General features: G+C 44.6%; 2 protein-coding genes across 2 annotated transcripts; one reads left to right on the top strand and one right to left on the bottom strand.

Moving 5' to 3' along the window:
• The first annotated feature begins 2,238 nt into the window (after positions 1-2,238).
• LOC119287097 (eukaryotic translation initiation factor 2 subunit gamma-like) lies at positions 2,239-6,655 on the top strand. Its single transcript, XM_037566610.1, has 9 exons — positions 2,239-2,446; positions 2,909-3,022; positions 3,767-3,828; positions 4,222-4,334; positions 4,601-4,703; positions 5,056-5,283; positions 5,367-5,585; positions 5,674-5,934; positions 6,016-6,655. The coding sequence occupies exons 2-9, from the start codon at positions 2,917-2,919 to the stop codon at positions 6,316-6,318; spliced, it is 1,395 nt and encodes a 464-aa protein (XP_037422507.1). The 5' UTR covers positions 2,239-2,446; positions 2,909-2,916; the 3' UTR covers positions 6,319-6,655.
• A 934-nt stretch (positions 6,656-7,589) lies between these two features.
• LOC119287091 (transcription factor VOZ1-like) lies at positions 7,590-11,116 on the bottom strand. The gene is made up of 4 exons (XM_037566598.1): positions 10,789-11,116; positions 10,428-10,697; positions 8,790-9,294; positions 7,590-8,698 (listed from the first exon to the last, which is right to left on the bottom strand). The coding sequence occupies exons 1-4, from the start codon at positions 11,041-11,043 to the stop codon at positions 7,977-7,979; spliced, it is 1,752 nt and encodes a 583-aa protein (XP_037422495.1). The 5' UTR covers positions 11,044-11,116; the 3' UTR covers positions 7,590-7,976.
• Between the last annotated feature and the right edge of the window lie 4,406 nt (positions 11,117-15,522).

Genomic DNA, 15,522 nt, shown 5'->3' with positions numbered 1-15,522 from the left:
AGCCGTGTGCGGTGCCCCCTTCCACCATAGTCCTCGATAATATTGTAGCGGTGCTTAGGCGAAGCCCTGCAACGGTAGTACATCAAGATCGTCACCACGCCGTCGTGCTGACGGAACTCTTCCCCGACACTTTGCTGGATCGGAGTCCGGGGATCGTCATCGAGCTGAACGTGTGCTAGAACTCGGAGGTGCCGTAGTTTCGGTGCTTGATCGGTCGGGCCGTGAAGACGTACGACTACATCAACCGCGTTGTGCTAACGCTTCCGCTGTCGGTCTACAAGGGTATGTAGATCACACTCTCCCCTCTCGTTGCTATGCATCACCATGATCTTGCGTGTGCGTAGGAAATTTTTTAAAATTACTACGTTCCCCAACAATTTGTACTTTGATATTTTTATCAGCAATTTCCCCATGTATGAATCTACCAATTTGCGCCATTTGGTCATATAAAAGTAATGTGTTAAATCCACATTTCTAATGTGTTGTGGCACTTTTACAAATATTCTGTCGTGCATCATTTATCATGTTATGGTGATCGACTGATTGAAACCATGGGTCCTAGCTTCGGTCATCGGCTTCCCAGCACTCCAACTAAGAGTTTTGGCAAGTGTTGTGAATAGCGACAAGGTGCGTGCCTGGAAGCGGTGGCGGCGTGCCGGCTCGGTTTCACGTTCGATGGGCCCAACATATTCAACACGGTGTTGGTGCCTTTTGGCGCATGCACCGTCACACCATCCTCTCAGATATCCCATACAAGCTCGTCTGGTGTTGGACTGAGTCTGAAGTCTACAACGCCACTTCTCACTACTTCTCTATGTTCATTGGCTCGTTGTCGGACCTGCACTGGTGGCTAACTTGGAAAACTTGGGCGCCTTTGAACACCAAGATATTCATGTGGCTGGCTGCCCAAGTCCGGTGCTGGACCACGGAAAAGGGTCACACGCCATGGCTTGCCTCATGCCAAGTGTTGCCTCCTTTGCGACCAGGAGCCAGAGAGCATGCAACAACTCTTGATTGGATGCTCCTTCTCTCGCTAGCTGTGATACGAGTTCCTCGCATGGTGCCATTCCACCATTGCTCCAACCTACCCAACGTCCTCTTCTCGGAGTGGTGGCTCGATGCCTTGGCCACGTCCCCTTCCTTCTGCCGAAAAGGGCTCTCTTCCCTCTTCCTTCTGACATCATGGAACCTACGGAAGCATCAAGATGGGTGCGTTTTTGACGGTCTACAACCCTCCTTGAGCCATTTCCTATAGTTCATCAAGGACGAAGCTCGGCTATGGGCACAAGTAAGTGCTTTTGGCTTGGCCAACGTCGTCAGGGAGTAGTCTGCATGTCGTACTTCGTATTCCTAGCCTCCTCTCTCTCCACTTCATTTCTTTGAGACCTTGTAACTTGTTGTACTCTTCTATCAATGAAAAGATACGCAAGCTTTGTTTTTTTGTGAAAAAATAGACGATCCAAAAGTTTTCCTCGTCCTTGCTGAGGTTTTTATACGGGATAAATAATAGGAACGGTCAGCATATTTTCTATTAGTCCATGTGTATTAACCACAAAACCTTTGTTACCATGTAAACTCCGTAGCGCATGGTCAATGCTTTTGGACACACCATGATAGACAGTGGCACGATATTGCTTTTTTTAGAAAACTTACGATATGTTCATCAACTGTCTAGTATAAAGAACACCAGAAGTAAGAATTACATACATGTCCGTTGACCACCTAGCGACGACTACAAGCACTGGAGCGAGCCAAAGGCACGCCGCCATCATTGCCCCTCCCTTTTTGAAGTCGGGCAAACATTATTGTAGTAAACAGTCGGAAAGTCGTCGTGTTAAGACCAGAACAGCAACCACTGCCGTTGAAAAGAAGGCTAGATCGAAAGGATCCAACCTGCAGACACATAGACGTAGGCGAACAAAGACCGGATCCATCCACCAAAGACAAACATCAATTTTCGATTCTTGATTGATTCATCTTCACAGGAAAATTATAAAGGAAAGAACAAACAGAGCCTACATTTTTAAGGAAAACAATTTTTGTAGGGGAAAACAAACTTACCCTGTTAATTTTCGAGACACGCTTGAGAAATAGGTAGCGTAGCCCGTCAGCTGAGCAAACAAAAACGATTCGCTTCATGGCTCTGCCCCTATCCGAACCCAAAATTACAGCGAATCCGCCACCGAGCCCCCAACTCGCATCATCCTCTCTCGCCCCGCTCGCTTTGGCCCCTCTCCCCTCTCACGCTCGCTCGGCTCCTCTGTTAGGTTTTCCCCCACCCCACCCAAGCGCGCCGCCGGCTTTCTCCCTCCTCCAACTCCGCCCCACGCCCTCGCCGCCGGCTGTCTCCGCTGCCTCCGCAACGCCCCTAGCCGCTCGAGCCCGGCCCCTCCACGCCCCTCGCCGCCGTCCCCCGACTCCGCCCCGCCCTCAGCGCCAGACGCCGGTGAGTTCCTCAGCTCTCTCTTCTCGTCCCGTCTCCACTCTTCTCCACATCTCTCTGCCTCCTCTCCCGTGTCTTATCGCTCTAGTGTGAATTGCTAGTTTGGACTGGTGGCTGCCAGTGAAACAATTTTGTATGGTACTGGCACTGTCAATGCTTAGTATGGTTTTGTTGGTACAGCCAATGCTCCTGCTAGTGTGAATTGGCTGCTGCTACTAGTTCGGTTGCTTGATGTGCTTCTGTATGGTGTGTGGTAGATAGTGGCTATCGTGACATCAGATCAGCAATTCATCTTTGAGTCAGATTTTAGACTCTGGTTGACCTTTTGGATCAGTGTACTGTCTGTTGCAGTTCCGACTGCTGGAGATAGCACGTGTTCTATTTCCCTGCAATTGGTCTTTGCGTAAGTGAACAGGAGTAGAAGAGGCAAGCTGATAACCCTATTTATCAATTTTTTCCTTTCAGTTTCAATCATGGCACGCCGAGGATTGATGGAGCAGGACCTAACCAAGCTTGATGTCACCAAGCTCCACCCGCTGTCACCCGAAGTCATCTCGCGCCAAGCGACCATCAACATTGGTACTGATACCATCCTTTTGGCAATGTTTAATGTCAAGTAGTAGTCAGTGTGGAGAATTCATAGGCGTACAGCATTACAAGCTATGTGGATTGTGCCTCGTTAGCTAATGAGCTCTGCGCGTTTAGTGTGGTGCAATTCACTGTGGAATGGTTCCTATTTACTGTCATATGTTTGCTGGTGATGCTTATTTTACACATATTATTCAGACTGGAGTGTCTTTTGCATGATGCCCCTTATTTTTCTGATACATAGATAATTACATGTTGGAACCATTATCTTTTCCTCTGATACATAGACAGTTACATGTTGGAACCATTATCTTTTCTCTTTATGCACCTGTTTAAGCATTTCCACCATACTGAAGTCTGACGTTGCTTTTTGGTTGCGCTTAATCCTTTTGTGAGTGCATGGGGGAAGCAATACGATTATTTTAAGATAATCTGATGGACCACATGTTACCTTAAGTGATGCACATGAATGGTCTTTTATTTAAGACTAAATAAATATCTATGCAAAATCCACAGTTTTGGAAAATGTCATTGGAACTCTTAATACCAGGGGGCTTTGATGGAGCAAACTTTTCATTAGTATAACAAGTTACTTTGTTTGCAATTTTGATTTGTGAACCATCACTTGCTCTTGTTTGCTTTTTTATCTATATTTTTCTGTGGTATTTGGGTCATATCTGAATTATTGATTTTATGCGGGGGCATAATATTTATGATCTTCATGTTACACCTCAGGTACAATTGGTCACGTGGCCCATGGAAAGTCTACTGTTGTGAAAGCTATATCTGGAGTTCAGGTATCATTCATTCCGGTGGCCATATTTTCTTTCCAAGCCTTATCACATTGAGCAGTAACTCTTCTGAGTTTGCCATACTACTCAAATATGCCATGCTTAGATTGCCTTTTGGTATTTGAACGAGTAAACTAACCTAGCACTTGCTAGGAATGCACTGCAGATTTCTTTAAACCTGATAAAAGTTTGGTCTTGGAATTACTATTAAAAATATAAGTGCTCTAGTTTCTTGGCTTGAGTAATGGCACTGTTGTAGTTCATGCTTCTTTGCCTTTGTTTTTTACAATAATTTCTAGAATGATTAGTAACTGATGAATGTTGATGTGCACATTCTTTTTCATTTGGAATTTCTTTATTATTATTCTTGTTTTCTGATTTCTTTGTTTTGATTTGTAGACTGTTCGCTTCAAGAATGAGCTTGAACGTAACATCACTATCAAGCTGGGCTATGCTAATGCAAAAATATATAAATGCGAGGATGACAGATGTCCACGACCAATGTGTTACAAGTATGCTGAATTTCTTATCTTTTTTACATGATTAGCTTCTATGACTATCAGCCTCTTTACAATTTAGAGCAAAGAACTTCAGGGGGCACTGTTCTGTACTCCTATAAATTATTAAACTTGTATGTCACATGATTGTTTTCTAGTGAATACAATGTAAAACTCATGATTGAAATCTCAAACTTGACCTTCAGAAATTAGTCAATGTGATTATTTACAAGGTTTTAAGCTCTTTTACATTATTTGACTTTTATTTCAATTATATAAAGGGCTTATGGAAGCGGAAAAGAAGATACTCCTGCCTGTGATGTTCCTGGGTTTGAAAACACCAGGATGAAGCTCCTGAGACATGTTTCCTTTGTTGATTGCCCGGTATGACGAAGCCCTACCCTTTTGCTGTCATGAATGTTCCCTTCTACAGATCTAGTACATGAATGCTTACACTGATCATTTCTTGCCGTACCCAAGTGATTAGTAACATTTTGCACCCTACAGTTTTATTTGCTGTCAATTATGATCGTGAGGTTTCCCTTGCATCACCATAGATGATAATGGCTGTTTACACTAATAAGTGCATTCCCAATTATTCAACTGAATTATTATATGAATTGGGAAGTCATCAGAGTTATCTGATCGATCATTAGATATTCTTTTCATTAGTTGAACTTGAATATGATATTACATAATTGTTTTATGTATTTACAATATCTACCTTGTTGAACAGGGCCATGACATTCTCATGGCTACAATGCTTAATGGAGCAGCTATCATGGATGGAGCCTTGCTTTTGATAGCAGCAAATGAAAGCTGCCCACAACCCCAGACATCCGAGCATCTTGCAGCTGTTGAAATCATGCGTCTCCAGCATCTCATAATTTTGCAGAATAAGATCGATCTTATCCAGGAAAGCGCAGCAATGAACCAGCATGAAGCAATCCAAAAATTTATCCAGGTCACTACTGTGTGTTATTGCCCGTGTTATAAATACATGCATTCCCTTTCATGGTTTGATCTTTTTTACTACCATCTGTGCAGGGCACTATAGCTGAAGGTGCTCCTGTGGTGCCAATATCTGCACAGCTGAAGTACAACATTGATGTGATCTGTGAATATATTATTAACAAAATCCCCATTCCAGAAAGGAACTTCACTTCACCTCCCAACATGATTGTTATTCGCTCCTTTGATGTCAACAAGCCTGGTTCAGAGGTTGATGAAATTAGGGGTGGGGTAGCAGGTGGCAGCATCCTCAGGGTATGTATGCAGATCTCAGTCCTGGTACAGAATTCGATCATGAGAGCTCTGGCTGTAAACATAAACTGAATGTCGATTCTTATTACAGGGAGTCCTCAGGGTGAACCAGAATATTGAAGTTCGCCCTGGCATTGTCATGAAGGATGAGAGTGGCAACATCAAATGCACCCCAATCTATTCGAGGATCGTCTCGCTCTACGCAGAGCAGAATGAACTCCAATTTGCTGTGCCAGGAGGGCTTATCGGTGTGGGAACCACCATGGATCCAACTTTGACTCGTGCCGACAGGCTGGTTGGCCAGGTTCTAGGAGAAATCGGGTCACTTCCCGATGTATTCGTGGAGCTTGAGGTTTGTCGAATCTTTCTTGCTTAATGATTTTGGCCAAACAAGTGATAGCTGTTAATGACATCCTTGGACATTTCTCTGCAGATCAACTTCTTCCTTCTCCGAAGGCTGCTGGGTGTGAGAACGAAGGGTACAGAGAAGGCAGGGAAGGTCTCCAAGCTCACCAAGGGCGAGATCCTGATGCTTAACATTGGATCCATGTCCACCGGCGCCCGTGTGGTGGCCGTGAAGAACGATCTCGCCAAGCTCCAGCTCACCGCGCCCGTCTGCACTAGCAAAGGCGAGAAGGTGGCCCTGAGCCGCCGTGTCGAGAAGCACTGGCGCCTCATCGGATGGGGCCAGATCCAAGCTGGCGCGACGCTCGAAGTCCCACCATGCCCGCTCTGAAGCACACCCCCATCCGAGTGAAAAACCGCAGCTTGTGAAACAAGAGAGGCGAAATGTGGGAGGGCAGAGAGCTCCTAGGTACAATTTTTGTGAGATGGAGGAGAAAACATAACGAGTCTGAAAGTCTCATCTTTGCTGGATTTATCTACGCTACTAGTTTGCTTCTTTCTGTTTGTCGGAATTTAGGGTATGTTATACTTGCCATGTCGTGGTGGTTAGTAGGCGAGGAACCTGCTAGTTTGGTTCAGATTTACCTAATTATCTTGTCTATCACATTGACTCCATTATGCCTTGCGTTGAGAAGATTAAACCAAATTTTACTCGCTTTCTTTTTGTCTGCAATGCTGTTCCTTGCCAACATGCAGTATGCGATCGGAAACAACAGATTTTGTTTTAGAAAAGTTGGGCAACAGATTTTGTTTTGAGAAAGTTTGACTATAGGCGAACAAATACTGTATTCTTCCTGGAAAAAGAAAAGAAATTCCAGTTACCGGTCACCAGCACATGGTAACGTTTATTTCTTTCGAACAGAGAAGTAGCATCAGCTGCTAGGGTTCAAGTCCTGGTGCTTGCATTATTTCAGAAGTAGCATCAGCTGCTGGTGTTCAAGTCCTGGTGCTTGCATTATTTCTGGATTTCTTTCGAACTTCAAACAGAGAAGTAGCATCAGCTCGCATTATTTCTGGCTTTATTTCAGGATTTCCGGCGATGCGTTCATAGAGATAGGGTGTGCAGGTGTGCATTCATAGGGGTAGGTTGTGCATTCATAGAGACGAGTGTATGCGAAAATGCATAGGAGCTCTCGGGTGCTACGCCCCCCCTATATTCAAAAATAATTTAGTAATTCAAAAAAAGTAAAAAAATCCCTAAACTTTTTACGGAATCAAATATGACCAAGTATTGCACTCGTACAAAAAGATTAAACAGGGAATGACTTTTATTATATCCGGGGTTAAAGATTTCCCAGAAAATGCTAGATACAAGCACTATTCATGCTATATTGTCGTCATAAATTTGTCTTATTTGCCCCGAAGTTAACGAGAATCATTCATTGGCCAAACTTTTTATATGAGTACAATACCTAGTCATATTTGGTTCAAAAATATATTCAGGATTTTTTTGACATTTTTTGAATTATTAAATTATTTTTGAATATAGGGGGGTGGAGCACCCGAGTGCTCCTAATCCGCTTCCCGAGTGTATACACGTATGTATGAGCACTTGCGTCTGTACTGATGTTCAAAAAAAATAAAAAAGAGAATGGTTGGAGCTGTCACCAAATCTTGCATGTGAAACGCAAGTGAATCTGGGATTCCGCGAATCATACGAATCCTCGACCCTTCTCAGGATATATACACATCTAAGGGAAAGAAGAAGAAAAACAGAGCCCAACTGAATTTGCGAATCCTCCGCTGCTAGGGTCCAACCGCATCAGCTTCTGAAGAAGCAGATACCTAGATCCTCTATCTTAGCTCGACAGGCAAGAACCGGACTATATTTTACAGTCAAAGTACAGCACACCAAACATGGTATCTATCCAAGATGTCTACACTTACGAAAAACTGCAGGGCCACGGTGCTGAGCCCCAAATTTTAGTTGACACTGTTACAATCTGTCTTGAGACGCCTTACAGCTCATGAGCTTAGCATATTGCATCTTCAGGCGCCGCCACTGGGGTTCCAGTAGAAGTCGCCTTTTCCATCGGGGTAACCATATGGAAGATGAGGTCCATAGACAACGTTTTCATTCAGATATGACATCGGGTCCACCTGTGATGCATCTTCATAGGCATTCGAGGTACTGTCCTGATTGGGGATGTTGGGAGCCACTGTTTGGTAAGCGCTGGGGGCACTGGCCTGATTGGGGATGTTGAGGGGCACTGCTTCATAAGCATTTGAAGCACCCGCTTGATTGGTGGCCTTGAGAGCTGGATATGCATTCGCATTGGTGTCCTTTTGACTAGCCTTTGTCTTGCTCCTAGCACCCCGCTTGTTGTCCACCGGACTGTTTGCACTAAGCTTGACCATTTGCTGCTGGATTTCGTTGAGTGAACTGCTGCCCAGTTTTGATTTAACACTCCTTTTAGGATCAGATGCCTTGAACTCAAGCCGGTACAAGGCTAGAGTGTTAGAATCATTGATCTCATATTCGAAAAGGTGCCACTCATAGTTGCTGGATGGTTGTGGGTCCATGTAATAGGATTTCTTCAGGCCCCCAAAGTCCTTCATCACTTGCTTCCTTGATTCATGCCATCCACGGCCGTTGTAATCTGGCAACGACCTTTGCTTGCGGTTGCCGCTCTCAAATGCCCTTCTTGGTCTGTCAAAGAATAACCATTCCCTAAGAGATTCACCCTCAAGAAGAGAAAGATCAAAAAGTTCTGCAAAAACAACAGGGAACCAACAATTAGCACAAGAATTTGCTGATATCAATGTTCACCCAAAATGCTAACACTTAATAACCAAGCATACCATGTGCATTCCAAGGTGATTTTGACGTTGCAGCCCCTTCACAGACAGGAATACCAACATTTTTTCCTTGGACTTTTGCACAAAGAGCATCAAATAGGGGCCCATCTTTCAAATCAATACCCCTTGGACGCATCACAGGCCTTGTCCCCAGAAGACCATCATCACTCAAAGCTAAACCAGCATGATACGGGTTGCAGTAGTCTTGACACTCTTCTGATCCTCGCACAGGTCGACCACAATCCCAGAGTGCACATTTTGGCCCCAAATATTGAGAAGGCGACGGGCCGACTGTTGTGAGCAAGTCTGACATGTGGAAAAAAACATCTCCAGTACTTTGCACAGAGTTATTTGCATCAGCATATGAATTATTAGAATGTTGCAGATCTAGTGGCAGATTGAACTGTTGATGTTCCGGCTGACCAGTCCCTTGCAGGTTATTGAGGCCATCTGGGTTTGACCCATGAAGAAAATCATCAATACTCAGTTCATGGTCTATATAGTACATCTGCAATCAAAGGTATGACAAAATCTCATTAAAGCTATGAGTAGAAAAAAAAACATGAAAAGTTAAGTTACAATAACCAGACCAAAAGTTACATACTGACAAGTGACAAGTAACAACAGCATACATGAACACATTGACGAGCACTTTGATTGATTCAACAATTTTGCAGGCACGTTTGTAAAGAATAACAAAAAGGAGGACCACAAAAGCATTATCAAATGTACACGTGTTCATTACCATATGAAAAGGTACACAAGAGAAATCAAATAAAGGAAGAGAATTCAGAAACTAAAATTCAACAGGACCAGTTTGGAGCAGAAACTCAAAACCTTTAAACAACTACCGAATCTTGTTTCAAAGGAGATATAAAATCATCAAGCAAGGCCTCACCATCTAAACTTAGGAAGGTCATCATTAATTCCAATTTATAATTGGGTTAACCAATGAATAAATTGTACTATTGTGACCTGTGCTTCTCAGATGGTTAGAAAAAATAATGCTGCAACACATTACTCGTAATAGAACAACCCATTTCTCTATGCTGCGATGGCATACTGAAGCGCCCCAGTCTTTTTGTCATTATCTCATACGAAGGTGTGGGACTATGGGGTTATTTTATAGTTTTGATTATTTATTAAGGTCAACTACGGACAATGCATACAAGCACTTGGCTTTTTCCAACAAAAGAAGTGGCCGACAAAACCAATAACAGGATCATAAGTAGTCCACACCAACAAAGAGTGCGACTGCTACCGAAACATATTGGTTCAGTTAAAAAATGAACAATTTTGTCACATGTACTCCGAGTACACATACATATAGTGATATAAAAGTAAAATCAATATAGTTTTTCAATAAGTGTATCTGCTAACACAAAATTACTCACCAAACCTTAATTTCTACACTACGATAATTTTTGCACGCTACAAAGGATCACACAGCACATCAGAATGCTTCAGTCCATGACGGAGCTAACTGGCAACTAGGCAAGGATTGACCCCCACTAACAGTACACATTTAGTCAGTAAGAAGGTCATACTAGTCGAACACACAATTTCATCCACATGACTGATGATGGCACACAAAAAAATACCATTCCACTAAACCATTCAAAAAGGATCACGGTGAGGTACCTGATCACTGAACAATGCATTAGCAACATCGGCTAATTCTCCCTGCATTCCATGACCCATTGACTGCTGTGACGCGTCGGCGCCGCCATCCACAGTCCCCCCATGTACTTGCAGTCCGGGGTTGAGATTCTGATGACCATCCTGCCGGGAGGGCTGCATCGGCTGCGCCAGCTTGCTGGTGGCGTCGTCCTCCTCCTCAATCGCCAGCTGCAGCAGCCGCAGCGTCTCCGACGGCGGATCCGCGGCACCCTGGTTGTTCCCCAGCGAGTTCTGCAACGCGGCACGAGAACAAAAGTCAGAGACAGCAAACCCTGAACACGTAAGGGGAGGGAACAGGAAAGGCTAGGGTTTGGAGAGGCACCTGCAGGGAGGAGGCGGGGGAGGCGACGCTGAGCTCGGCGCGCCACTCGCGGAGCATCTGGTGGACCTGCTCCTCGAGGACGGCGGCGTCGGCGGAGCGGCTCTCCTTGCGGGCGGACTGGAGGCCGGAGAAGATCTCCTGGAGGTCGTCCACGCGGGTCTTGGCGCGGTCGCGGAACTGCTGGTGCCGCGTCGACGAGCGGGGACCCTTGCCCGCCGCGGAGCCGCCGCCGCCGCCGGTCGGATCGCCCGCCATCGGTGCCGATCAGGGCAGCGCTGGTGGTGCGGTTGCGGCGATTGGGAGTGGGGGGTCGATTCGCCTTTGGAGTTGGCGATTGTTTTCTTTCTTTAATTTATTTTTACCATGTTATAGTTTTGGAAAATGTTTGGTCCTTTGAGGTTCTTCCTCCCTCACCCTCTCTCTTTCCTTCCGCACTGCATCATCATATTTTTTTGAATAGAGTACAATCAAAGTCTTTCACATACACGAGCATACTCCCTGTGAACGCGCACACACAACGCGTTCACACACCCTATCTCTATGAGCACCCTCGAGAGATTGAGCCGGCATGAGATCTTGAGATTTCATGAAGTCATCACAGACGCCTCGCAGTCGACGGGAACACCCCCTCCAACTGAAAGAACATCACCGCAAGCTTAAAATAAATCCAAAAATATTGCAACCACCAATGTTTGGTTTAGGACTTGAACCCTCGTACAAAGCATGTGCACAACTAAAATTGTTTTTCTTTAGTATTAGCATATATTGTGTTTATGTTTTTTTGGTTGTTTAGTAAAATAGAATGACACTCCCGCGTGAATGAGTGTGTGGTAGCACTTGCGCTCGATCCATCCGGCACCATTTGCATCGGAGCACATCAACTTGAGTCAAGTTGACGCCATTTGCGGGATGGAATTCCACCTGAAAAGGTTTGTTTTGTAATCTGATGGTGTTTTAAATATAGGCACGACCATGTTTTTTTATGGTGTTTTGGTTGGCAAAATGCTAGCTTGGACCCATTTTACAAATTGCAATAATTGTAAAATAGTGACTACGAAGAAGAAAGTCATAGATTAAGTTGTGAGAACACACTACAAGAAATATGTCAACTTGTGACCCTCATTATTGGCCGCTGAAAGGTTATAGTTTTTCATTTGCGACCTTTTTGTGACCAAAAACAGAAGGTCAAAAGCTGGCGGTCGTAAACTAAAATTAGCGACCTTCTCTGTGAGAAGGTCGTAGACGTTTACGACCAAAACAAAAGGTCGTTGAACCCATGACCTTTTGTTTTGGTCACTGACTGTCTGCACAGGCCACGTCGGATCCGATGTGGCAATCTGACGTGGCAAAATTGCGACCAATTGAAAAGGTCACTGACAAGATTCAACCCGGTCCGATTCGGTGTTTTACATGGGGCCGAGCCCATTAATTCAGCCTATTTGTGTTTTTTTCATCAGTTTTTTGTTGGATTCATGGGCCTGGCCCATTTTATTTTTTGGGCCTCGGCCCTTTTACAATCCAGTCTATTTTAGGCCTCCACAACATGCATTTAGAAGGTTGACATCACAAGGGCAGATGGCTATTCCAGCTTACATCTCAGCATGTAGGTATGTATCCAAACCATTTCATTTCTTTCAACAGCCACAACAGTAGATAGTAGATACATTCAACAGAGACTGAATTAACATAGAAATGAAGCAACAAAGGGCAGACCGAGTACAGGAACTACAACTACATGGGACTACAGCTACCATTTCTATTTCTACACGCTTGCAAGAGATGGAGGGACTACCAAGGAGCTAAACTAACAGTGGTCGAGCTAAACTAACGGCGATCATCCATCATTAATCAGTGACAGTAGCAATGAGTGGCAGCGGCGACGTTCGAGAGACACCCTCCCCCTGTTGCTGCTTGGTGTGTCTGCTACTGCTTGGTTTGCTGCATCACTAGCCGCCCTGCACACAGCAAGAATTTTAACTTTACATAAGGTTTACAAGAACAGGACCCTAATACATGAGATTGACATTCACAAGCTATTTGCATTTATATTCAGAACTGCGTCACACCATTTACATTACTAGTTATGTATTGACATACTTATCTAAAAGAACATATATAGAAACATATGAATTTTATTTCTGAATACCATTACAGAAGTACTAAAAAAAGAAGAGCTCATTACACAAGAATCCAGGAAGAACACATCAATTCTGCGCCGGAGCGAGAGATGTGCAGGCAGATCAAATAGTAGATTCGAGCAAGAAGGATGTACTACTTGAAATGGGAAATGAGGAGGCCGATCCGATGAGTCCCACCCAAGCTGTGGATGGAGCAGCGGCAGCGGCTGCAGAAGGACTCGACGGACCAGACGTCGTCGTGGACTTGGTAGGTGACGATGATGTGGTAGTGGTGGAAGCCGCTGCCGGGGCCGACTGCGCCTGCGGCGTCCTCGTCGTCCTCCAAGGTGATGACGACGGCCGGGTCGGCGTTGAGCCGGTGGTCGTGGTTCTGGTAAAAACTACAGGAAACTTGATTACTTCTCAATACTGTGCAGTCACACTTTCAGAAAACATGTCTATGTACATCTCGACTCCATACAAACACTATGGAAGCAGACTGCTACAAAATGGGCAGCCTGGCCGCCTCATACAAACAAAGAGAGAAACATAACAGAAGTGCAGAAGTATGTATTACTAAGTAAATGTGTAGACAGTGGAGTGGAACATGCATATAAATTTCACTGGATATGATCACAAATTCATATGAGGTGTGCATATAAATTTTACAGGATAGGACCACAGAATTGCACAACCACTAGGCCTACCAATCACTTCAACCCAAACTAAAAATAGCAGAACTACATGGGAAGTTATTTATGTTGTAATTTTACTAACAGGAGATCCTACAAACCTACTTCAGTACTGATTTGTGTATATATAAGTCCCAAAGCCGGTCCAGTTTGAGAACATAAGATCTGAATTTGAACATTCTAAATCTCACAGTTAGTTGAGGCTAACTTTTTTAGATGTAATGTAACAATTGAGACATCAATGTGGCACAACTTAGTTAGCTTCTAATGTTCAGCAAATTCAAAGATTGCATGTTCTAGCTAACAAAAATATAATGCCATGCTTAGGAACTCGGAGCGAGAAAAAGTATGTGTCGCTTAAGATCTACCACAATTGATACTGGTCAAGGATAAAAACAGGTAGATATCATATAATTCTCATCAGGATCATACATTGAATTCATTAAAGTCTATAGATTCTTTTCTTAGATATTGAATTGGGAAATCACAAGAAAAGTAGATTAACCAATGTGTCCGGATAACACAAGAAGGCAAGCACTAGTAAACCTTGACTCTCGTGCCACTACATGTACATAACAAGTATTTGACACATTCCTGCAAGCATGCAAATACAGGCAGTATTATTTGTCTAATGAAATACATGACATATTATCCTCGCGTATACTCCAATCAAACACTTGACGGTGGCCAGAGCGAAACGAACAAAGGTAGAGACAAGTCATCACCTTGCAACAGGGGGACTCATACCCAGCCAAATCGAAACAAATTGAACCCGCGGCAGCAACTTCTATATAAAACATTTGCTCAAAACGATGCTCAAGAGGAAGACACACTTTATCAACATTGCTTTCCAATCATATAGACCAAATTGCAAAAATAAGAGCAGTGGATAATTGTAGTCTAGATCACGCCGCAAAAAAACATCAAAATCATAGAACATATAGGTTGCATCATGATTCTAAGAAACAATGCGCTAGAGAAGTAGGCTTGCAATGCAAACTTTCTGCAAAGGGTTGCAAAACAAACTACCAACAGCCGCAAAAGTGTGTGAACTAAATAAATCCTAATAAAAAACAAAGGGAACCAAGAAAGAAATAGAATAAACGTGTGAAGTAAATCCTACTGGCAACTACATGCCTGCACACACAAAATTCAAAACTATAACTGAGGCGAGAGGGGAAAGATATGGGGGCAGTAAGTGTCGACGAAGGACTCGACCATCTCCCTCCGCTCCTCCTTAGTCTTCCTCGCCCGTGGCTTATTCTCCTGTGCCTGCACGCAGCATTGCCCCATTCTTTCAAACAACCAGACAAGATGTGCACAAACTGCACAAATCAGATGCGGAGATTACTGAATATCTTAGACACTGCATCTTCAGGTCTGACAAAGGCAGGGAGAGGGAGGGGGTTACCTACAGCTGCAGGGTGGGAGTTGGGCGAGGTCCATGGTGACCTTCCTTGCTTCCTTCCTCCCTGCTCGAGTGGTTTTCCAATCCAACACATCCTCCAGGCCTAGCTAGGGTTTTTTCTTCTTATCCTGCAGCAATGGAAAGGGAGGACCATGGCATCACCAACAGTACAGAACTGAGCAACAAACAAAAGCAGAAGCAAATCAAAATCGAAACGAATCAGGCACCTTGATGATGGAGCTCCATGGATGGCTTGGAGAAGGTCGGAGCAGAGGAGGCGCATCGGGCATGGGATCTTCGAGCGCCCCGAGGGAGGGAGGAAGGAGGCGGTGGCGGGGCGACGCAGCCGATCTCCGTCGCTTCGCGTGGGTCCTGGCCGCCGGGTCGATCTGGGACTGGGAGAGAAGGTGCACGCGGTCGACGTGGTCGAAGGGCGGGAAGAAGAAGTCGGCGAGCAGCGGGTTGCTGCTGCTGTTGGCGTCCGCCATGGCGTCGGGGGCAGCGGTGGATTAGGCGG

The sequence above is a fragment of the Triticum dicoccoides genome, chromosome 1A (genome assembly GCF_002162155.2).
Source record: "Triticum dicoccoides isolate Atlit2015 ecotype Zavitan chromosome 1A, WEW_v2.0, whole genome shotgun sequence".
NCBI lineage: Eukaryota > Viridiplantae > Streptophyta > Magnoliopsida > Poales > Poaceae > Triticum > Triticum dicoccoides.
The sequence above is the reverse complement of the archived record's forward strand: the minus strand, read 5'-3'. Positions and strand labels throughout refer to the sequence as shown.